Raw genomic sequence first — 23,845 nt, 5'->3', positions numbered from 1 at the left:
TACTTTATATTTTGCTTTAACTTTTTACAAAAAGTACAAATATCAAAAGTGGAAGGAAAAAAAAAAGAAAAAGAAAAGTGGCCCCCCACATTATGCGGCCCTCGGTGGAAATACTTTGGACACCCCTACATGAGATGATATTCACAAGAATGTTGTTGTATTGCATCCATGCATTCCCACTTAATCCCTTCAACAATCCAAACCTCCCTTTCTTTTTTTCCAAAGAAACGTCTACTCAAGACGCCATAGAGAGTCATTTTTGTCATAAGAGGCTTGTTTTGAGCATCTGGAGCACAAAAGCGTACCATGCTTCACCACGTGTAACCGTTCATTTTCAAACTCGCCAGAGAATAAATGTCAGGCATTGAGGATGCTCAAATGCTGGAAGAAATAACGCTCCTTCAGAGTCCCCCCGAAGCAAGAGAGAAAAAAATAGTTCATTCAGTAGCTTTTAATTTGAACTGGCAGGGGGGGCTCGGGATCTCCAGTGCAAGTTAATGTAAAGTCAACTTTTGGTTCTGGTGTATCATCCGCTACTCAGTCGCATTCCCTATGTACCTTAACATGTTTACTCATCTCCACTAAATAATGCAGAATGTTCCACGAACGGCATTCCTTCCTTAAATTATTTATCAGGCTCAGTAGTCATCATTTTCACCACAATTGGACTTTTTTTTTTTTAACATTGCATTTTTTAATGAGCTTTAATAGACTGAATACATCAGAGTAGCTATTAAGCCTATAGCTATGGAGGAGGCGGAGTGGAAATAAAAACAAGTCGGGTTTGATGGTAGAAAGATAAACGAGCTGGCAGGGGAAATATATCACATCCCAAGACGGATGGAAAAGGGACCAAAAAAAATGTAATGTATCAAGGAATTGTGAGATAATATATTTAATAATATATGTATTTATTCATGTCCCCTCCGCAATTTTGGATCACAAACCAAAAAGTGACGTTAATGTCACAACGAAAGGAAGGTTTTTGCTTTCTAACAACATGAACAGAACTGCTCCCGTTCCATTTCCTGGTCACGCCATGCGTTTGCCCAACAACTTCTTGCTAGGCAGAGTTCATAAGACTCACAAGTGCCCCAAGAAAAAGTTTGAGAGCTAGATTTAATTCATTTTGCATTCCATAGCGTTTTTAAAGACATTTTTCAATGCACTGTGGCATCACGAAATAAACGGTTATTATATAAATACAAATCTCTCTCGCTCTATTATGAAATAATTTAATATACAGTTTCAATAAAATGATTTAAGCTTATAATCAGACAATGTATTATTTTACAATTTCATGATGTATTAAACACTGCAATTAATTAATTCCGGGTATAATTATCTATTTAATTGGCTTTATATTTATTTAAGTTTGCTGTAAAAACAAAACAAACAAAAAAAAACATCTCCAGTAATCCATCGCCACTTCGTGCTTCGAATCTCTCTATCACGGTTTTTCAAAAATATATGAATTAATAAATCATGCTGTTTCGTGGTTGAATACATCCTAACAAAAATAACATATTTAAGCAAAGTGTTTGTTTTTTTTCCTAAATGAAGGATTTTCAAGCAATGGCTCAATGGCTAAATGAACTAAAATACAAATATAAGGCATTCAGAAGACGTATTCAAAGTCGTTGTGATGATATGTAGTATTATATACTGGCCACTGGGTGTCAGTAATGTTAGTGTGATGTTCGGTGAGACACACAAGCGCCACACTTGATCGACAACAGGCTTTTATTGCAGGTTTGAATTATCCCACAACAGGCACGATAACCCCCAACACAGGCTACTGTTTCGGCCATTTCTTGTCCGCCCCCTACTCAGCTCCCCTATCACCCGAGCACATTTACAGCAACACACACAACCGCAAGTCTTATTTATGTCTTAAATAGCTTATTTTTTCCTATTATGTCGACTATATTAGGTAATATGAGTGTAAAAGTGATTATATGGGTGTTATTTCATGTCTAGACAGCGCTAATAATGTTAAACAACATCTTTAGAAGGTTGTAAATAGGCTTTCTATGATGTAACTATGACAATTTTCAACTTAATACTTAAGTAAGGAATCCTACTTCGCAGAAATTCACTTATCATGGAACCAATTAACTGCAATAAACGAGGGATTACTGTATATAGTATATAGTGAGGCACTGCTTATCGGTGTATAATAAGATACAGTAGTACATAATAAAGGCCAAAAAAATCCCACGTTAATATGTCAAGCTTAACTCAAACATAGTCATTTGGAAAATGTAAAACATCACAGCCAGTCGAGGTTTCGTCCATAAAGAAAGTGCAGTTGACACATTGCAAATGACTCAGATATAAAACTGTGCAAATTGAGCATGTCACTCACAGGCAATGGTGAAGCTCAATGTAGCTTGAAGGTCTCGCTGTAACACACGAGCGACACCCACAAGCTGTCAATTTCCATTCATTCATCACACTAATCCAAGCGAGCTTCGAGTGCACTCATTCATCGCAGTCTGCGAAAGTGATGTCACGTCATTTCATCCGCAGAGTGAGTGAGGGGCGGCGATGGTGACAGAAAAGGGAGACACCGCCATGCACAGCACTCACATCAGTAACACAACTTTGCTGTCACGGTGCGTGCAAACTCACTCTCGCACATGTCAGAAATAGTACACGCGAGTGACTCTGGGTGCTGTGGTCAGCATAATGTAAGAAATAGGATCAAGATACATATAGAAAGGGTTTGTGATATCTTTGTAAATAAAATTCACACTCGCATGCATCTAAATAAGGTAACATTTTATCGAAATAGGTCTTAATGTGATGCACCGCAAACTGCAACCACGACAATAAACACCTCAAAACTGAGTATTTTTTTTATCTTAGTAAACATAATTTTATTGAATCTTACCAGATTGTGAACATTAATTATTAAAACTTAAGTCTAACCTGGGTCAACTTAAATCTTGGAAGGTTTATGAGTGAAGTCATTTTATTATGACTAATACAGTACTACTATTTTGTTTGGGATGCACATATGCATGCTGATGGTAGCTGGAATATACAAATAGGATAATCATTTGTGGAAAAACTACCCACACAGCCAAAACGTTCTTGAGTCAAAACAAATCCAAGCCACTCACTATCATTATGTTCCACTCTGCCCTTGCTCACCCTCAGTACTTCCTTTGACTCCGCCAAAGTTTCATAAACGTACAATATATGCACCTCACGCGTAGCCTTGCATACCACAGTGGACCTAAAGTGGACTGGGGTCAATGTGGGAGCCATTATGTGATATAGAGGAGAGTAATGCAGCGAGACAGTCCACCGCTGAGAGCCATCTTGGCTAAACTGTCACATGCACAGCCAAATCTATTATTGATAGACAGGAGTGAGTCATAGTAGAAATGTTTGAAACTTCTACCGCTCTCAGATGGGAATTGCAAAACAACCTTTATGGACAATGTAGGACCAACGGACAGTTGCCATAATATTGGCCAGACAGGGTGGCGACATCACGGTCTCACTCTCTCTGTCATTGTCATTTTACATGTCTCATTCATTTTGCTCACAAATGCATGGCCTCAATACAGCATGCTGTTTATTTTGAAAACGATAGTCCCATTTGAGATAAAATGCACTATAAAGAAGAGCATGGCTTTAAAAGGCTACGTGACTCAGCTCTGTCTCAATCACCCCTTGGTCCTCTCCACCTCATCTCAGAAAATCTCATAACGCAAAGACCAACATGTCTTCATGCTTGACATGTACACTTTTGGTGTAGTTATGCTTACATACAGAAGTGGACCTTTGTCTGTATCATGGATGTCACCATTTTAACTCAACATGTCAGTGCCCTCACCTCTCGGAGAGCGACCAACAGGCACGCATTTTGTCCACTGAACATGCCCGTACGCCTCGCCGCTATCCAGGCAGCAACCCGCGAGCCCCAGCAAGGAGCCCAGTCCCCAAAACCCGACCGGATGTAGACTAGTACACCGGCTCGCCTCTTACGCCGACACACCCCGCCGCGCTCGCAAAAGGGTCGAGCGAGAGAGAGTGACAGCGCTGCAGAGATGTACTTGCACACACAACAGTAATTATTGCACGTTAATAAGGCTCAAAGTCGGCCTTTGCTACCTCAAAGTTAGGGCAGGTAGTCCAGAAACTGGAACATGTGTGAGTTTATATTTAGTCTTATTTCCTATTATTATGCTGATTACATTGGGTAATATGAGTGAGTATGGGATGATGTCATAGTTAAATCATAGAAAACCTGTTTATGATTCTCTAAATATGAGTTTTAACATCATTAGAGCGCTTTAGACATGAAATAACACCTAAATAGTCACTTTTACACCCCTATTATTCTTTGTTTCTATCCCTTTTTGCAGGTTATGGGATCACTGCAGGGACATAACATAACGCTAGCATAGCAAGCTAGCTAGTTAGCCTCTCCAATTTACTTATTCTAAACATCAGAAAGTGTTTCAAACGGAGTGGGGAAGAAGGACAAAGCAGCCAAAAATGTACCAAAAATGTGCTTCTTCCTTCTCCTTTTGAACATGTGGAATTGTGATTTATACTGAAGTGAAATGTAATGTTCCAATAAATCAAGTCAGAATCAAATCTTTCTGTTAATAAAATGCAGGCAAAATAGGTATATTTCAGGCATGTTTGCAAATGGTGATAATTAATTGGTAAACTGTGATTAATCTGATGAAACGTTTTAATCATTTGACCGTCCAAAACATTTCTAAGAAACGTTATGACATACACGGACCTTGGCGGAGGTCTGCAATCTGATTTTCCTTTGTCATCCTAAGTGCTCTATCAAGAGCGAGCGGCTTCCAGACTAAAACCCTTGGTCCTGACCTTTCACGGTGACTTACAAGAGTTTGTCCATGCTGAACAGACTGCATGGTGGGCCGCCACAGACAACTTACAAACCCCCTGATCGTCTTAACTGCTCCCCAAAGCTGAATGATGGGCTTCTTACGGCGGCCCTGTGTGACAAGGAAAAGTGACCAGAATGTGAATGCTGTTTCTAAACTGTCCCGAAGCTAAGCGGCAGATGATTCATGACTGCCTGCTACAACTTGTCTATTAGCACTGTTTGTTATATTGTTTCTCCTCCGCTGCGACAGATACGCTTTGCCTTTGTCTCGCACACACTGCAGGCCTTTGACTGCACTGCTTTGCATTTCAGATTAATGATTCCTGGTTACACTGCTCTCCTGAGAGGCTATAATCCTGATCTGGAACAACCATTATGTTTGCTCAGTCAGTCACGTTCACGGATCACAAGCAGCTTCCTTAACAGCGACTGTCCTTCTTGTCCTTTCACAGACATTTGAAGGGAAGATATGAAATTAGCTGTTGGCTCCCTCTGGATCCTTTGCTCTCTAATAAAGGTAAGTCCGTGCTAATACTTTCAGGTTTGTGTGTGTGTGTGCCTAGGCATGGAATTGAATTTTCATTTTATAGACATGTAATATGTTGTGGTCTGCCGACTTTCTTTTCTCAGCAAAAATCGTATAATTAATATTCACTCAAGCCCAACGTGTAATAATTATGTTTTATAACTCAGGCAGAGACAGAAGAGAGCTTGTGTCACAAATACGGTGATCTTATGTACGGTATATGCTGCTAATTTTAAATATCCTACTCAAATTTGCTTTTACAAAGTTGAACAAAAGGAAGCAGGAGCATTATGTAACATGTCATAGAAGCATGGAATGTTTGATCAACACTTGTGTTGCTTGTATGATAGCTGTGTTAAATGAAGTGCAGCCCTTACAATGTTTGAGGTGTTCACTAGAGCCTTGTTTTATTTAATGCCTGCTTTTAAGTTTGCAACATTAATGTTTTATACCTGTGCTTATTTAATGCCAATTCACATGGACATTATGGAAATGTACGAGATTATGGTGGAAATGTTCAACATTGTAGATTTGTCGAAAAGAAAACAACATGTAACTGTGGAGTTTTGATTGAAGTAGACATATTTTGTGTATAACATTTTGTTGCTCAATGGCAGAGCCTTATTGAAGTACTGCTCACAAATGGAGTACAAAAATGGCTTTTTGAGAAATACAGTAATCCCTCGTTTATCGCGGTTCATTTGTTCCAAACCGTGCCGTGTTAAGTGGGATTCCTAATTCATAAATTGAATACTTTGTAGAGCATAGAAAACCTGTTTACGACCTTCTAAATACCTTTTTTTTTTAACATCATTAGAGCCCTCTGGACATGAAATAACACCATTATAGTCACCTCTAGACTTGTATTACCCAATATAGTAGACATATTAGGAGTAAATAAGCCATTTAAGACATAAATAAGAGATAAGACGATTGTCTCATCAATGTAATGTAATGGTGGCTGAATGACACCATGTCAGGATGGCTGTAAATTAGCCAGCCTTTTTATTTGAAATAGACACAGGGCATCGTGTGTTACAGGCAGATGTTCAAAACACACCACACTTCCTAGTTCTCTTCTTCTTACAAGTATTATCCAAAAGCTAGCTCTAACACTAGCATGCAGAATGCCCTCTGTAGTCAACACGCTAATGAGCAGCTCAGAACTACACAACACCAGTCACTAGAGTAACATTATTGACACCAAGTGACCAGTATAGGATACTAAAAGTACATACACGTCTTCAAATGCATCTTCTGAATGCTTTAGATTTGGATTTTCATTTTTTATGCTTGAAAATGCTTAATTTAGTCCAAGAATATGTAACATTTGCTTAAATATGCATATTGTTGACTAATAAAAGGCAATATTCAACCACGAAACAGCGATAATGTAGTAATTAATTTATTTTGAAAAACCACGATAGAATGAAGCCGCAAAATTTGAACCGCGAAGTGGCGAGGGACGACTGTAATTCCATTCCCGGTGTTTCCATTATTTCTTCAGCTAAAATTCCCATGAAAAATTTCCCAGAAAGGTTCCACCCCTTTGCATCTCTAATCATTGTTCTGTTTTAACGCAATAAAAGAAGCTGTAATAGGTACAAGGTTTCAGTGCATCAGTGGATCTTGGTGGTGGCCTGGTGGTCGTATGTATGACGTCATTTACTTCAATGTTTGGAGTGACATCATATGTACGGCTGCTAAACTGCTACATGGGACATCCGCATTCTCTCAGCTTTGCCCTAAGCTTTTACAAGCTTTTAACAGACTGGTAAGAATCACAATGAGTAGCTTGGTCTCCTTCACAAAAGTGCGTGTGCGTATTGTGATAAGAGATGCCGAGTCTGGCTGGCAAAGCGTTAAAATTTCTTACCAATATCAGAGAATGGAAGTGCTTGAGATTAGCCTTTAAGAGGCTTTTTTTTTCCCAGAGCAAAACTTTTCCAGATAAGTCATAGCAAAATGGGCTTTTTTTCCCTTCAGTGAACTCCATTATCAAAATCAGTATTTTTCCCTGGGTGCCTTTTTATCCTTGATGCTACCTCCAAATGCAAACAATAGAGTCGAAGATAAGAGCCCTTTGAAGGAAAGAAAGTGGCTTCTTTTGCAAACACATTTGCATGAACGTCACAAATGGAGAATGATGAAGGTTTCAAAGCAAAGAGAAATCCTCCTTCGATCGCCTTCAAAATAACTCTGACATGCGTATGAATTTTTACACCACACCAGAATACATCATCTAATTATCATAGTTGCGAATTAGACGCACTGAGATAACATCATTACTCCTCCTAATTACCGAATGTGTTTCATGAGGATGTGTGTGTTTCCTCACATGTTCATAATGTCTCTACAGTGCAGCAAGGCGTCTGCTGGCACTGAGCCACTTTCAGAACCATTGCTCAAGCCGGGACGGAGCGAAGGGAGCCGAGAAGAGGCAGCAAAAAACAGTCAATACAAATGTCTCAATCTGTCCAACAAAGAGCGTCCGCAAAACAAAAGCGGTGAGAGGCCCGGATAGACTTCCGTCTGGGGAGCCAGGGGTCTTATTTTTTTATCACCTCATCTGATCCCAGAGAGTCATATTAGTGATAAATGTGTTTTGTACAGGAAATAAAAACTTTTGCAGGACAAGCTCTAAAACGGTTTTCCCACAGTAGGTACCTTCTGTGGACAAATGTGGGATGGCAGGTTGTGCTGGGAAGAGACACCAGCGGGTACAGCTGTAACACAGAGATGTCCCAATCACAATGGCTTCAACCCCACTGGTAAGAAAGACTTTTCCTGCAATTCCCCCTTTTCTACCAAGCAGCACAGTCATCCATCATGCCATCACCGTACGAACATCGTTCCTTCACCCTATCGCGTTTTTAAAAATAAAAAATAATGAAGAAATGATTACTATCAGCCCATTATTAGTAAAAAAAAATGCATATTTAAGCAAATGTTACATATTCATGGCCTAAATTAAGCATTTTAAAGCATAAAAATGTTCTAAATGAACTAAAATACAAATACGAGGGATGCTCCGATCAGGGTTTTATGCTGTTGATCATCCATGAGTGAGCTCGGCCAACACCGATACCGATCACTTGGATGAACAGTAGATCTATGATGAGTGCTATCGGCCAGGGGCCAACGATTTTTGTACTATTTTACATAAAAAAAACCTGAATTTAATTTGATGTAATATGAATACATGGGAAATAAATAGTTCAATTATTTAGCTCAAGATAACAAAATTTACGGAAAAATACTACAAATAAATACCTTTGTTAAATCAAAATCTGTCCTGCGTAGTGTGTAGAGTGTACCCCATGAACGTGACATCCACTTGTGGCTTCCCCCGTGGGACAAAAACGAGCTCCGAACTAACCGCATTGCTTGTTTGTTTTAAAAACAAAATGTCACTGTGGTAAAAAGTCACATTTGGAGTCCAAAGACCAAAAGCTAGGCAGATAACTCTAGCTACCTGCCGGCAGTGTAAAGTACAGCTAGTGACAGCTAGCCAAACCGTGTAAATAAAGCTGCAAGAATAGTCAAACGGCAATAAGGGAATGATCAAACACGCTGGCATCGATTGGCGTAGCCTGTGTTAAGCTCAACACGCGACGCGTCATTTTGTTGGCAACCCTCGGTGACACAGCAGACATGTAGGATTTGCCGCCGCACACAGATGGGTTTTTGCGATCACATGTTTTTTACGGAAATCGGACGATATTGAACGGTGTCCGATTGATCGGCGCATCACTAACAAATACAGTTTAAGGCAATACAAGACGTTAATAACTGTAGTTTACACTGACCACTAGGTGTCACTAGTAACACGTACCAGACGACAGGCTTTTATTATTGAATAATTATTTATCTCACAACAGGCACAATAATAACGTAATAATAATAATAGTAGGCATCATCGTCATCATAATAATAATACGGTCTACTGTTGTGGCCATACTCCAGCTAAAACTCAACACTGAATCCCCGACGTCACTTCCTGTCCACACGTCCGGAAGACATTTGACATGATTACATCGACTAAATTGAGTAATATGAGTGTAAAGGCGGAGTGTATATTGGGGTCTAGCGTTTTATACATGCAAATCGACAGGTGTCGCCAAACGGCATCTTCCCCCAAGGGATTCAGAGCTTTTCTTCCTGTCACTTACACACACCAGAGATCTGGAGATGTGCAGCACGGAGACCCATTCAAAAAATGTTGGTTGGGCAAGCAGGCAAACAAAGGCGGTGGAGTTATGATACCAATTTTCAGATAATGGTGATCAATGAAGCGCAGCCATCCAACACCTGTCAAGCAGCTAAGAAATATGATATTACCGAGGGAGTCTGACATACTGCAGTGGAATATACTGCACATTCTCTTAGCGTGGTAACATTCCACTTTTATTGCACAAGTTAGGGTACACTGATTCATTGCACTGCTGTCTTACTGCAGTCTACAGTTATTTCACTGACGTTGAAAAAAAACCTTGAAAGTGATAAGTTTTCAAAATGTTGTCTGTAGTTCTTGATAAAAAGGTGTCGCCTTATATTCAGGGTAGTCTCACAGTCAATATAGTAATATGATCGCTACGGCTTTTGTCATTCTTCCGCTGCGGTGGAGCAAGGCACACTCCAGTCTGTTGATTGGTCAAAAGAGAACTGTCAATTTGGTGGGACAACAAGAATGGAATTAAAAGGAATGGACGTTATGCCTTTTACTTTCCCATTATTTTCACCACAGCATGTAAGTGAGTTAGTAATTATGGATGTGCTTTATAACCAATGATGTTACTATTCCCGCTAGTTATTCATGATAACTACCACCTTACATAATATAAATAACCAGTATGTCAAAATTGCAAAGTCATATCTCACGAGTAGGGGTGGACGGGGACAAAAATTTGGCACTGGAATTTTTGGTTCCACCCCAACCCCTTTTTGAACCTTGTTTTAAAAAAAAATAAAGTCCAGGATGGGGATCAAGCCCTGACCCTCTGATTTGAAAGGGAGCAGCGCATACCATTACACCAACAGGAATAGCCGAGAATGCGCCCCCTAGCAACGCCAGGAATTGAAAATGGCAATTAATTGGCCCATTATTGATCGGCCCACTGGGAAACTCCCGCTACTCCCAATGGCCAGTCTGCCCCTGCCCATGGGTGCGAAAGCAGACATGTCGTATTACTGACCTGGGATCATCCCAAAAGTCAGGAAAGTTGCAATAATACTGTGTTATGAAGTGATGGCACAAGTAAAGATGCATCATGAATCATGCATTACCACAACATATTAATACGTTTTTTTGGCTTGTGTTCATTTACAGGAAATGTGACCAAATATTGTGACCAGTGGGCTAAGTGGGTCCCCGTAGGGTCCACCTGTGAGGAAGCCTCAAAGGATGCAACAAAGGTGTTCATGAGCTGTTGTGGTTATGAGTATCATAACATAAGCAGCTGCTATTGTTGTGTGCTAAATCTATGTTTTTTTCCCTGAAGGAAGTCTCCAGTGTTTTCAAGGGCGTTAGGGATAAGCCAAGCACAGACAGCGGCAGCAATATGGAGAAGAAAATACTTCACAACAAAGAGAAATGTCTTGTGAAAATGAAACAAGACCCACCTGACAATAAAACAGGTATTTGCAAAGTACTTCAAGCAACAACCATAAATCACCTTAATGGTGTGTAAATATTGAGATATGGCGTCTTGTGTTTTCCAATGTGACAGGACTGTTCTGTAGTCACATTTGGGATGGTTGGCTTTGTTGGGACGTTACTCCAGCACAAACCTACGCCACCCAGAACTGCCCCGATTATTTTGTTGACTTTCAACCTTCAGGTACGTATTTGTTTCGCTACGGTAATGTCCGTGTGGTTGTTGACTGAATGTAAGCAATTTATGAACATTGTTTATCCTAAGGAAAGGCAACCAAGTATTGTGGAGAGCATGGGGAGTGGTTTCGCCATCCGGAGAGTGACAGTTTTTGGACCAACTACACACTCTGCACCAGCAACTATGAGAACACGTCAAGGGTGATGAATTGCTCCTCTTATGCAGTACATACTGTACATTTATGGTCACCTACTGCCTTTGATCACAAAGGAAGCTATGTGTATTTGGCCCTTATAAAACAAGTTTGGCTTGTTTTGTTCAATGCTGGAGTTTGACGTCACACTTCCTGACAGAGAATAAAATGTTAAGTCTAAGTGCACTTGCTTTTATCTGCACTTTCCAGAGGAACTATTGATTTCCGAAGCTTTCAAGTAAACAAAAATAGCTCAGAATGAATTGATTCATCTTGTGTTGAAAGATGCATGTATATTTTCTTAATCTTCTAGAAACAAAAGCTGCTTGACAGTAAATACAAATGCCTCTTGAAAACAAGCCAAGATCCTCCCTTTAATGGAACAGGTAACACAATGCAGAAAGTTATTGGTTTTGTAAATACATTATGTCATTGGTGGCACTTTATTAGTATTTGTGTTGATTCTGCAGGGCTGTACTGCACTCGGAACTGGGATGGCTGGCTGTGCTGGGATGATACTGCAGCAGGAACCTATGCAACCCAAAATTGCCCTGATTATTTTTCATACGCTGACCCCACAGGTGAGGAGTAAGTTTGCTTTTTCGCACATTTTTTTACAACTCATAAATGATCAACCATTAAGATTTAGCAGCAACATTAGCTCCCGATTTGCCATATACGGCCATCCCTCGTTTATTGCGGTTAATTGGTTCCAGACCCAACCGTGATACATGAATTTCTGTGAAGCAGGATTCCTAATTTAACAATGGAATATTTTTGTAGTTAAATATGCGGGGATCCACTGTACATTCTCCCTTCACTCTGATAACAAGCCATGCTGGACTCTTCTACCGATGATGTTCTTTGTCTATTTTCACGGTTATCTCTAAACACCCTTTGTTGATTGACGGAACTGTTGCAAAAAGCTTTTGATGCTCTGAACAGGGGTTTCACGTCGCAGTTAAATCAGGTTGCGTGACTTGGTGCGGGTTTGTCAAAATTGCACAACCTTTCAGGACGTTAGAGGTTCCAGTGTAGTTTATTTTAGGGTTAAATTGTGGCGTTTTTTTTATAATATCACTGTTCTCTTTAGAAAAGGCAAGTAGGTACTGTGGAGAGGATGGCCAGTGGTATCGCCACCCAGAAAGCAACACGACATGGACCAACTTTACACTCTGTGCTGTCAACATTCAGGAAAAGTTGGAGGTGATTAATATACTGTTTATTATTTTTATTATTATTATTGCACTTAATTTAAAATGTTGGCTCTTTTTTTGCACATAAATATAACTGTGTGTGTGTGTGTGTGTGATGCCCACTGGCTAAGCAGGGTGCCAGTGCCCAACTCTCAGGGGACATGCAGCAAGACTTTGCCAATGAGGCCACAGTGAGCCCCATGTTGAGTCCAGAGGAGCAAGCTCTGATGAAGAAAATCCTTCCCAACCAGTACAAATGCATCGAGAAAATGAAACGAGATGCTCCTTATATCAAATCAGGTAGTGGCCTCACACTGCTTGGTAGTGAAAACAAGACAGTGATGTTTTCTTTTTTTTATGTGACAGGGCTGTATTGCAGTCGCAACTGGGACGGCTGGTTGTGCTGGGACGATACTCCCGCAGGAACCTACACCTCCCAAAACTGCCCAAATTATTTTATCGACTTTGACACTACAGGTAAGTGGTCATCCTCCAAAGTGAAACCTGTGGATGTTTTGGCAAGCGCTACAAAAGCAATTTATTGGGTTAAGCATCCAACTCCAGTAAAACACATGCATGACGGTGACAAAAAGTGTTGGACAATTTGTGCTTATTTGCAGAAAAGGCAATTAAGTACTGTGGGGATGATGGGCAGTGGTTTCGCCACCCTGACACCAACAGAACCTGGTCCAACTATACACTCTGCAATGAAAACACTAAAGCAAAATTAAAGGTATTAATACTGAACTTGTAAAGGGCCTGTGAGTGTGAATGATTGTTTGTCTATATGTGTCCTGTGACTGGCTGGCCACCAGTCCAGGGTGTACGCCGCCTCTTGCCTGACGTCAGCTGGGATAGGCTCCAGCATACCCACGAAGCTAGTGAAGATACAGTAAGTTGCGTACAAAATGGATGGATGGATGTAAAGGGCCATAACAATATGACACATGCAGAGATCTTCACAAGGATTGTAGTGGTCGGTGAAATGAACATGTCATCGTTGTAATTGTTACATTATTGAGGTATAGTGATGATAAAAATGATTCTTGGATGTTTTGTCTTTTCTTGACTGATGATTTAATCCTGGATATCGAGGGGGAAAAAGGACACAAAAACCTGACAAGAACATCAAGGTTTTATGGAGTGGCTCTGATATGAACGGTTATTGCACCCTGTAAAATGGTTTGCAGCGGAAGTCGTTACTGATGTGCTGTTTGCAAAATACGCACACACTTTCTGCGACACAGATAATATTTACACAGTACAGGAACTTTGGAAATCCAATAACAATTGCTACCTTTTGTGTCCATCGTCACCACGTGTTTTAATTAGCATGGGAAGCGCATTGAACACCTTCTTCAAACTATAGGCTATAGTTATGGGGCCAAATTGCTCCAAGTGAATAAAACGTTAATTCAAGTTAATTATGTATTGATATTTGAAAATCATGTGGTGTCCAATCATCACAATTGTTATCACAGACATGAATGTTTTGTAAGTGCAAGGTTTTGTTTGTTGCTATTTTTCATTAACCTAACATTATAATGTTATCTTTTGATGTAGTTTTTTTAATGCGGTGGTGATTGAACGTTACAAAAAATAAGCAAGCTTTGAGTACACCTCAAGTTCGACTTTTGACTCCCTTGTCAGGATCTTAGTCAGCAGGTTCGGCGAACGTGTCAAATACACACTGGATAAGAATCAGATACAGATTAGTGCAGTGACATGTGGTCAAGGGAGGCAGGTCATGTAGCGTATGGTGGATCTTATCATGGTCCTTCCAGTAATGCAAATACAAAGAACTGTGTACAAGTAAGCCCTTGCCACTTTGCACTTCAAATTTTGCGGTTTCACTCTCACAGTTTTTAAAAAATATATATTAATAAATAAATTATGCTGTTTCGTGGTTGAATTCTATTATTAGTATAAAAAAATACATATTTAAGCATATGCTATGTCATTTTGCCCAAATTAAGCATTTTCAAGCATAAAAATGGCTAAATTAACTAAGATACAAATAACACATTCAAAATACACATTCAAAGACTTTAATGAAATGCAAAATTCTATACTGGTCATAAGTTCACAAGTGTCAGTATTCATTCACTCACTTGTTCACGCCGCTTGTTCTTACTAGGGTCGCCGGGGTATGCTGGAGCCTATCCTAGCTGACTTCGTGCGAGAGGCGGTGTGTCAGTAGTGTTACTGTAATGTTTGGTGAGACACACAGGGATCAGACTTGATCGCCGGACCAACAGGCTTTTATTATCTCACAGCAGGCGCAGTAATCCCTACTAAAAATCCCTAATAAATACTTTTGTGGCTGTTACCCACGCAAAGCTGAAACTCAGCTGTGAACCCCTAGGGAAGACATTTATAGCAGCCCACACGAGTGCAAGGCTTATTTATGTCTTCAATTATTTATTTACTTTTATTTTGTGAACTATATTGGGTATTATGACTGTAAAGGTGACAATAAGGGTGTCATTTCATGTCTAGAGGGCTCTAATGATGTTAAAAACCATATTTAGAAGGTTGTAAACAGGTTTTTTGTGCTCTAGCTATGAACATGTTCCATTTATAAATAAGGTGTCCTACTTCTTGGAAATACACTTATACGGTCAAGTCTGGAACCAATTAACTGCGATAAATGAGGGATTACCGTAGGATAAGGGAAATGAACAGAATTATGTGTCTGCTGCACATCCAAGTCTACTAATAGCAATAGGAACTTGGGATATATTTAAGAAATCTAGATTCTCACTACATGCAGTATACACACAAAAAATTTGAGGTGTCTCGATCCAATGTTGATATCACGCCGATAACAGTTAAAAAAAAAAAGTATTGAATTACTATCTCCGATATCGGCATTCCGATACAAGCAGTCCATTTCAGGCTCCGCCCCAGCGCTTCTAACCCACAACAACAGCATGTGCTAACGTGTTAACAAAACAGCAAGGAGTAGGAGTGATGTCGGCCGTGTGGCAGTATTTCTTGTTAAAGTCTGCGTTGCAAAAATGCGTTGCAGCTGAGCGCAAAACTTGTCATGCACAATTTTTCCGTGGTGGCACAGAACCGGGGGAACTTTAATACGGTAAGCCTCATCGCACATTTGAAGCAGCATCGCACGGGAAACTCCTAAAGGATGGCAAAAAGTCATTAGCTAAAACAGAAAACAGCCAGCACCAGCGGTGAGTAAAGCCGGGTTTAAACGCTTCATCGAGCACCAAGAACCTCTCTGTATTATGCCTAGCTTACACTACTTTGTGGATTAAAGTATACCCCAGATGCCTAAATGGGTGAGTTTTTCCTCATAGCTACTGTTGCTGACTGTTTTCTGTTTGTGTGATATCACTTCAAGCTTTTTCTACCACTCCACACAACAGAATATGCATAAAAGTACGTTTTGTATGATTTGTGCTAATATGGGTATCGGGCGATAATCAATGCTGCAATATCGGTAGCGTATCGGAACCGAAAAGGTATCAGGGCACCACTACTAAAAATGTAAGCATGGATTACAAACACAAATTATGTTGGGTCTTTTTTTGTTCCAATTAACAGAAAAGGTACCTTCATGTTACTTTATTGCTACGTGACCTACAGTTTTAGAACAGAATTTCCTTGGTTGAAAAATGGAACTGTGTTGTAACACTGACATTATATTTGTTTGTGTTTGTTTCCAGTCAGCCTACATCCTGTTTTACATGGCCATTGTGGGTCATGCCTTATCTATAGCCTCCTTGCTCATCTCTTTGGCCATCTTCTTCTACTTCAGGTACTGTGACAGCTCTATCCTGGCTGGTGTTTTTTTAACCAGATGTACTTTTGCATTTATCAGTTGATCATATGATGTACTGATGTTTGCTGCACTATAAAGTTACAGTTTGTCATAATGCTCTGATAAGCCGATGGGAGCTTTTCCCACTCTGACTTTTATGTTCACCTTCTTCCAAGTAGATTAAAGAGAAGTTTATGTGAACTGTAGTTGCTCTAAAACAGTCGCACTTATTTTTATTACTGGTTGGCGGTGCATTTGGTACTTGGGCTTTCAGTGAGCGATCCAATCCACCACTACCACGTCACAATTATACAAACCATCAATAATATATAAAAATGCAATATAACAACATTAGAGAATTGGAGATTAATACCATTTCACCACTTTTTTCCTTTATCTTCCAATACGTCAGCTCTCAACAATTCCAAACATGTGCACTGCAACATCATCTGAAGCAGTTCAGCATCAATATTTATCTAGTAAGAAAATAAAATACATCACACTCACTTGTTAGAAACCGGTCAGGAAGACCTCCAGTGGAAGTGGTGAACAAACCCTTTCCCAGGCTGACTTACGTAAACAAACATAAACTCACTTATTTGGTCACCAAATGCACAAACAATGATGAACAACGCTGTGTCTGTTTGCTTTTTTGGTGTCGAAATGGGATCATTTGCACACTGTGCTGTTCATGTGATGATGCATTCAAGCGTACTGGTAACTTTGAGTGTTAGGCAAAGGCTGTCAGATATCAACCAACCAGAGGATGGACAATTGCTGATGTGACTGTACGCCTGCTAGCTGGTGCTGTGAGGCAAAACGTGATTGGCTCAAGAAACAGCCCCATGACTAATAATGTTTAAGTGACATGGGCCAGCACTACTGATTTTGAAGGCTCTGGGCAGAGGGCATTATAAACACAAGCTGAAATCTGGAAGCAAGAGACACACTAAAAAATAAAGATAATAGAGTGTTGGGAATAAATTATTACAAATTCATAGAACAAATACTAGAATTTAAGTTGTAAATGTAAGTCAATGCTTCTGATAGTGTTTAGGCCAGCCGATAAGGCTTTGCTGGCCCTAATGGCACACCACTGCCTTTAATTACCCTGGGGGGGTTTGTGCTGTGAAGTAATATTTGCAGTGGCTCCCTGTTGGGCCTGTTGTTGAATTCTACACTTAAAAAAAACCTTATGTGTGCGCAGTTATGGAGTCTGGATCTTGTACTAGACCCTGGTGTGCTCCACCATCAGTCATCTCACAGAAGATGCAGGATCACTAATCTTATGACCTGCCGGGAGAAAAATGAATCAAAGTGACAAGTTGGATCTTCCTTCTTTCTTCTAAGCGCATTTAGAGCCGAATCCCTTCAAGGCCTAATGTGTGTGCGTGTTATGGGATCCAGATGTCAGGCTTACAGGGGAATGTGGTGGGCTGAAGCAGTATTCAGTCGACTAAACAACACGTACATCATCAATGTCAGCCGTTTCGGTTAGAAACTAGAAATGCGCTCCGCAAACAACCGCCGAGGTGGAAAGACGCAAACAATGAAATGCACGTTTCATCAAGTGAAAGATGAGTGTTTACTTGTGCCATCACTTCATAACACTGCGTTGCAGCAACTTTGCTGACTTTCTGGACTATTTTGGGTCGCTCATTTATATCGTTCAAGGTGGCGTTTTAATTTCTTAACTGTTAGGAGGAGTGACTGATTATGTGATGCATCTACTGTGCACACCTGGTCAGCACTGACTTTGTAGATTAAGTATTGACAGGTCATATTGAAAAATGGAAGATTTCAAAATCGTATTAGTAACTTCGGTTTTTGCTCTATTTTTCCCCATTTTTGTTGTGTTTTTTTTAAAATTCCAAATATTTCAATTTTCTTCTTAAATAATCATTGTAAATTTACTTTTTGGAATATTTTGACTTTATTCTCATAATATTCTAACTTTTTTCCCCAACCTAATTTTCCAAAAATTACAACTTTATTTTATTTTGTTTGTTTCTCATAATATTATGACGTTTAAAAAAATAACAGATTTTTTTCTTTAATATTTCAACTCTGTGCTACTAAAATGACATTATTTTTCCTCCTAATATTACGAGTTTATTCTCGTAAAATTGCGACTTTTTTCTCTGGTTAGAATATGACTTTTTTCTTTTTCCTAGTTTGACTTTATTCACGTTAAATTACAGCGTTTTTTTTCCAACTATTTTAACTTTCTTCATTTAAATTTTCTTTTACATTTTATTTTCGGAATTATGACTTCATTCCCGTGATATTTTGACTTTATTCTCATAATATTATAACTTTTTCCGCAACCTAATTTACAACTTTATTCATTGTTTAGTTTGTCTCGCATAACATTACGACTTTACAAAAAACACTTTTTTTTTGGATTAATAGTTCAACTTCATGCTACTAAAATGACATATTTCCGAATAATATGACGTTAATATTCTTACAACTATTATTTCTTACAACTTTTTTCTCTTAATATTTTGACTTTATTGTTGTAAAATGGCCCTCAATTTTCCCATTTTTGCTGTTTTTTTTTTTTTTTTTTTTTAGTTTTTTATTAGTTTTCTTGTTAAATTTTATATAGAATGTGCATTAAAAACAGCCACGAGACGCAAATGGCGCCCGGGCCACACTTTGGACAGCCCTGGCTTACTGGCTATCAAACTAACACTATACGCTATAAAGCAAATGGGCTTTTTCAAAATACAAATTTCGAATGTTGGCACCCTCTAAGCAGCTGGGGGATCCCCTGTGTTCAGTCTCTTTAAATGTGAGACGACTGAAATAGAAGGATGTAGAGGGGCCACTTTGAAACAGTTTTTGCAGCAAATATGCTAAAACCAACCCAATGTAGGTATGCTGAGCTGTCTGAACAAAACATCAAGCTTTGTGCAAATGAGTATAATGTCCAATAATACTATATTTCATAAAAAAAATGAATTCATTGTATTTGTAGAATATGAAGAGCGCCAAAAACTATGTGCCAAAATTAACCCCGGGGCTGCAGTTTGCACACTGATTCTATCATTCTAATCATATTTGCATGGCGTCCGGGTATTGCTGATACGCTGTGATGTGTCTTAACCCTCAGTTTTCTTTCTTTGGGTTAACCGCAAATGCACCATCTGCAGGCTTCTGTGTGAGGATTCCCTTTATGTGGTCATTTACAACTGTATCACATCAATCGCGTATTTGTTCATGCAGGAGTTTGAGCTGCCAAAGGATCACCTTGCATAAGAACCTTTTCTGCTCCTATGTGCTCAATTCTGCCCTCACCATCTTCTACCTGGTGGCAGTGGTCAACAATCTCGACGTAGTGAGCAGGAGCCCTGTGAGTTGGAACTCTCTTTGAATATTTATATATGATTATAGAGTATATTATATAATTATATCCTGTATATTAAAGGCAGAAATGTGAATGTCTGTGCTTCCATATTTACACTACAATGCTCAAGGGATGTTGAAGAGGCAGATTAGTTCTATTATGTGAAATTAGGTGCAACTTATTCATTATTCATGCTCAACAAGGAAAAATGAAACTCTCGGAAAAAATCTTGTTAGTGAAACGAACCTTTTTGAAAAGGAGTTTTTGAAGTAGAACAAATTTAAAGAGTCATTCTTATTTCCATCCCTGCTTATAGTTCAACATCTTTACTGCGTCACTAAACTGTGTTTTGTTTTTTTTTGTTTTGTTTTGGAAAATCCCTGGATACAGTTTATGAGTTATTAAAATCTCCGAGACCCTTTTAGAACCAGATAATAAATCTGTTGTGCAGGAATGACTGATCATAAATAAACCTTTTAAGAACTAATCCTTTTTGTAATGACTACCAGTTGTTGATCATGCAAATATTTAAATGCAGAACACACACAAAAACGCAATAAAAGGGTTTTCAGTGTTAGCAAGCAGAGACAAAGCTACATCCAGACTGCTAATGCATCTGCTTTTGATTTTTTTTTTTTTTTTAAAACCTGCCGCTGCAATTTCAGATGCATCCTGACAGTCCTATTTAGCCACAATGTGTGTCTAAACAGACTGGAAGCACTTGGAATCACCTTAGTGAGGGGAATGTTTTTGTGCGATGGCTCCACTTCAAAAATCCCCTCTTTGTCATTCATCAAATGGATTGAATCTGTAAACTCTCTGCAACATCTAAAATGTGATGCTTGTTTTTTTTTTTAAGAGAATCAGATAAAGCTGTCACATGCACCACTTGAAGAGAATCAGGCTAGACTAGGAAAAAAAAAAAAAAGTACCGTACGCTAAAAGGCATTTCGTGCTGCCAAAGAACGTCTGAGCATGTTTTCTGTGCATGGGATTTAGAAATGGTGATTTGTAGTGGAAGTATGATTTTCTGTCATTCTGTGCTGTGAGAAAATTCACTGCTGTATTTCCAAGCAGTCAAGAGTCTGAAAACACGAGGAAAAGAGATCTACGTGATCTAGAGCAGCTTGATTTGCAAAGCAGAACCATTGTCTGTGGCTGCACACAAATCCTGCTCATCTGCAATTCAACAGAAGTTCACAACTAAATGGCTGCATAGTGTTTTGGATCCATTTTAGCTTTAACTGAGGGGAAGGCTGGCGTAAAAGTTTGGACGTAATTAATTGTTTATGAATTACTGTACTGTATTTTGAACTAAAACAGCCTCCAAGTGCACTAGAAAATTGTATTATATGACAGGCTTAATCCACCTTAACAGATCACTGGAGACCAACACCCCAAAGACGGCAAGCACCCGCCAGCCACGTTGTATGTGTTTGCATACATTGTAAGCAACTGTATATTTCTTGTTTTAAAATATATTCAAGTTCATTCTGACAGAACGGAATTGATAGGATTAAGCACCAAGAAAAAAACCCATCACATTCAAAGACTGCTTGTAATTACAGCATCAGTTGAGCACAATGAGACTAGATTGGCGTGATAATACGTCATTAAGCCATCAGCTCGTTCACAAAAAGAATAATTATCATGCTTCTAATAAAGCGACACATGATGCAGCATCTGAGCAGGATGTCTATCTGTGATAGTGAATTTGTATTTACATCTGCGGCGTCCAAACTTTTTACGCCACATAGTATAAACTATGAAAGGATGCAAAGGCCACTTTGATATTTTATAAAGCAACACTTGTACTGTAGATATGCTACAAAGTTATATAGAAAAAACTGCATCTCAGCTTTGTGATATAGGCGAAAAGGCATATTATTAGTATGAACTTCACTCTTGGCTCTCTTTTTCCCCAGTTGTGCTGTTTTTGTTGGGTTTTTTTTTCCCAAATATGTCTACTTTTTTCTCATATAATCTTCGTAAATTTTATTTTCATAATATTATGGCTTTATTCCTATGATATTTTGACTTTTGTCGGCATAATATAACTTTCCCCCAACCTAATTTTCCAAAAATTACAACTATATTTTGTTTTGTTTCTGATAACATTCCGACTTTTAAAAGACTACATTTTTTCCAACCCTATGCTCGGAGAATGACATCATTTTCCCACAAAACATTACAAGTTTGTGTTCATTTTTTCTCTTAATATTTTGACTTTATTGATTTTTTTTCCCCCATTTCTGCTGGGTTTTTTCCAGTTTCCGACTATTTCAACTTTCTTCTTGTAATTATGAGTTTATTCCCATAACATTTTGACTTTATTCTTGGAACATTGTAACTTTTTCCGCAACCTAATTTTCCAAATATTACAACTGTATTAGTTTGGTTTGTTTCTTATGCTATTACGTCATAAAAAAGTATTTTTTCTTTAACATTTTAACTTTATGCTATTATTTTCCTCATAATATTACAATGTTTTAGTTTTCTTTTCATATTTTGGATTTTATTCTTGTAAAATTACTGCAGATTTTTCCATTTTTGCTGTTTTTTTTTTTTTTTGTTTTCTTGTTAAATAATATTTTTCAAATGTGCTGCAGGCCAATAAAAAAAACAGCCGCGGGCCCCAAATAGCCCCCGGGTTGCACTTTGGACACCCTTGATTTACGCTACATACCATCAGATTAGTCATTCACCTGTCACACTGCTTGTGTAGATAAACACATGTCACAATGCACATCAGTAAAAAGTATCCTAAAAATGAACTGAGCTACCTTACAAGAAGTTTTGTGTTTTCTGCGTGGGCAGGTATGGTGCAAGGTGTTGCACTTTTTCCACATGTACATGCTGGGATGCAATTATTTCTGGATGCTCTGTGAAGGAATCTACCTGCACACGCTCATCGTGGTGGCGGTGTTTGCAGAGGAGCAGCATCTGCACTGGTACTACCTCCTGGGCTGGGGTGAGTCATCCTGTACCTTTGAGAGACATTTTGGGCATCATGCTGTTTTTAGTTCCTTTTGAAATGTCGCTCACTAGATAGTTTCCAACACATATTCCCCAAAGTCTTTCCGGAAGCAGTAACAACAAAGTCATCAAGGTGCTAGAAAGCCATTTTCAGACACAATCAGTTCCAAATGTCCCCATACAAAATTATAGAATTCCAGCGTAAAACTGTCCCCATCATTCTTGAGATTGATCATACAAATAGAAAAACAAGTTAATGATGTTAGTTGTTCTGCAGAAGCACCTGCATGATGCATCACATTTCACTTGTCACACAAGCGTAGAAAGAAGTTAACCCCACTTGATGGTAAAAAAAAAATAATAATAATAATAATAATAACATTCTCTGACCTGGAGTCTTACAAAGTTGATCACTTCCCAGGCGCGGATTTAGAGGGGGGTGTGCCCCCCCGTTTTGATGCCACAATAAAAGCTAATAAAATGATAAACCATCCTGGATTCCAGTCACCCAGTCCCAGTGAAGGTACATGTTCTGAATTATGGGCGCGTGGTGGACGCATATGCCAGAATGCAACAGAGACGCATGCTATTCCTGAACCCACTGTCAGGCTGATCATTTACATTGGACATTACATTGGTGCAAAATAAAGGTTCTGGCATCATGACTATAAGGAAAACTGTTGTCTATTCTCAATGAAAATTAACCAGAAAAGCGATCCCCAGTGACATAAAATTATACTCAAATCCCCGGAATTTACAGCTGCTTCAAATTGGAAAATATTTCAGGAAATTGAGCTAAAATGGGATTCTCCTAGTACCGGTAATTTCCAAGGATAAAAATAACAACAAACTCTTGAAAGTAAGGACATAAAATTGGCCCTAAGATATCACCAGATTGCTGGAAATGAGGTCTAATTTTAAACATTTTTCTGGGGGAGGGCCCCCAGACCCCCCGCTCCATTTCCAGCGCCTTAGCCTACGGCCTCGGCCACACCTAACCTTTTCAAAAAAGCTAGATCCGCCCCTGCTTCCGCTGTGCATTCTTGTCTTAACGCTCCTTATTGTGTGGCAGCTCCTTTGGGAATAAATCTAAAGAACA

General features: G+C 39.1%; 1 protein-coding gene across 5 annotated transcripts in view; it reads left to right on the top strand.

Moving 5' to 3' along the window:
- Positions 1-23,845, top strand: part of calcr (calcitonin receptor) — a 57,163-nt gene that overhangs the window by 21,844 nt on the left and 11,474 nt on the right. For 4 of the 5 annotated variants that reach the window (XR_008567151.1, XR_008567150.1, XM_054763447.1 and 1 more), the window contains exons 2-17: positions 5,338-5,402; positions 7,771-7,918; positions 8,072-8,182; positions 10,741-10,826; positions 10,913-11,048; positions 11,141-11,251; positions 11,333-11,445; positions 11,752-11,824; positions 11,909-12,019; positions 12,532-12,644; positions 12,769-12,934; positions 13,001-13,111; positions 13,255-13,367; positions 16,324-16,415; positions 19,650-19,776; positions 22,588-22,741. Coding sequence is in view for 3 of the 5 variants with exons in the window: in XM_054763447.1 (XP_054619422.1) it covers positions 5,355-5,402; positions 7,771-7,918; positions 8,072-8,182; positions 10,741-10,826; positions 10,913-11,048; positions 11,141-11,251; positions 11,333-11,445; positions 11,752-11,824; positions 11,909-12,019; positions 12,532-12,644; positions 12,769-12,934; positions 13,001-13,111; positions 13,255-13,367; positions 16,324-16,415; positions 19,650-19,776; positions 22,588-22,741 (1,813 nt within the window). In the remaining 2 variants the exon portion in view is untranslated. The remainder of the gene's footprint in view (positions 1-5,337; positions 5,403-7,770; positions 7,919-8,071; positions 8,183-10,740; positions 10,827-10,912; positions 11,049-11,140; positions 11,252-11,332; positions 11,446-11,751; positions 11,825-11,908; positions 12,020-12,531; positions 12,645-12,768; positions 12,935-13,000; positions 13,112-13,254; positions 13,368-16,323; positions 16,416-19,649; positions 19,777-22,587; positions 22,742-23,845) is intronic. The other variant, XM_054763446.1, reaches the window with a different exon arrangement.

The sequence above is a fragment of the Dunckerocampus dactyliophorus genome, chromosome 20 (assembly GCF_027744805.1).
Source record: "Dunckerocampus dactyliophorus isolate RoL2022-P2 chromosome 20, RoL_Ddac_1.1, whole genome shotgun sequence".
In the NCBI taxonomy this organism is placed as follows: Eukaryota; Metazoa; Chordata; class Actinopteri; order Syngnathiformes; family Syngnathidae; genus Dunckerocampus; species Dunckerocampus dactyliophorus.
The sequence above is the reverse complement of the archived record's forward strand: the minus strand, read 5'-3'. Positions and strand labels throughout refer to the sequence as shown.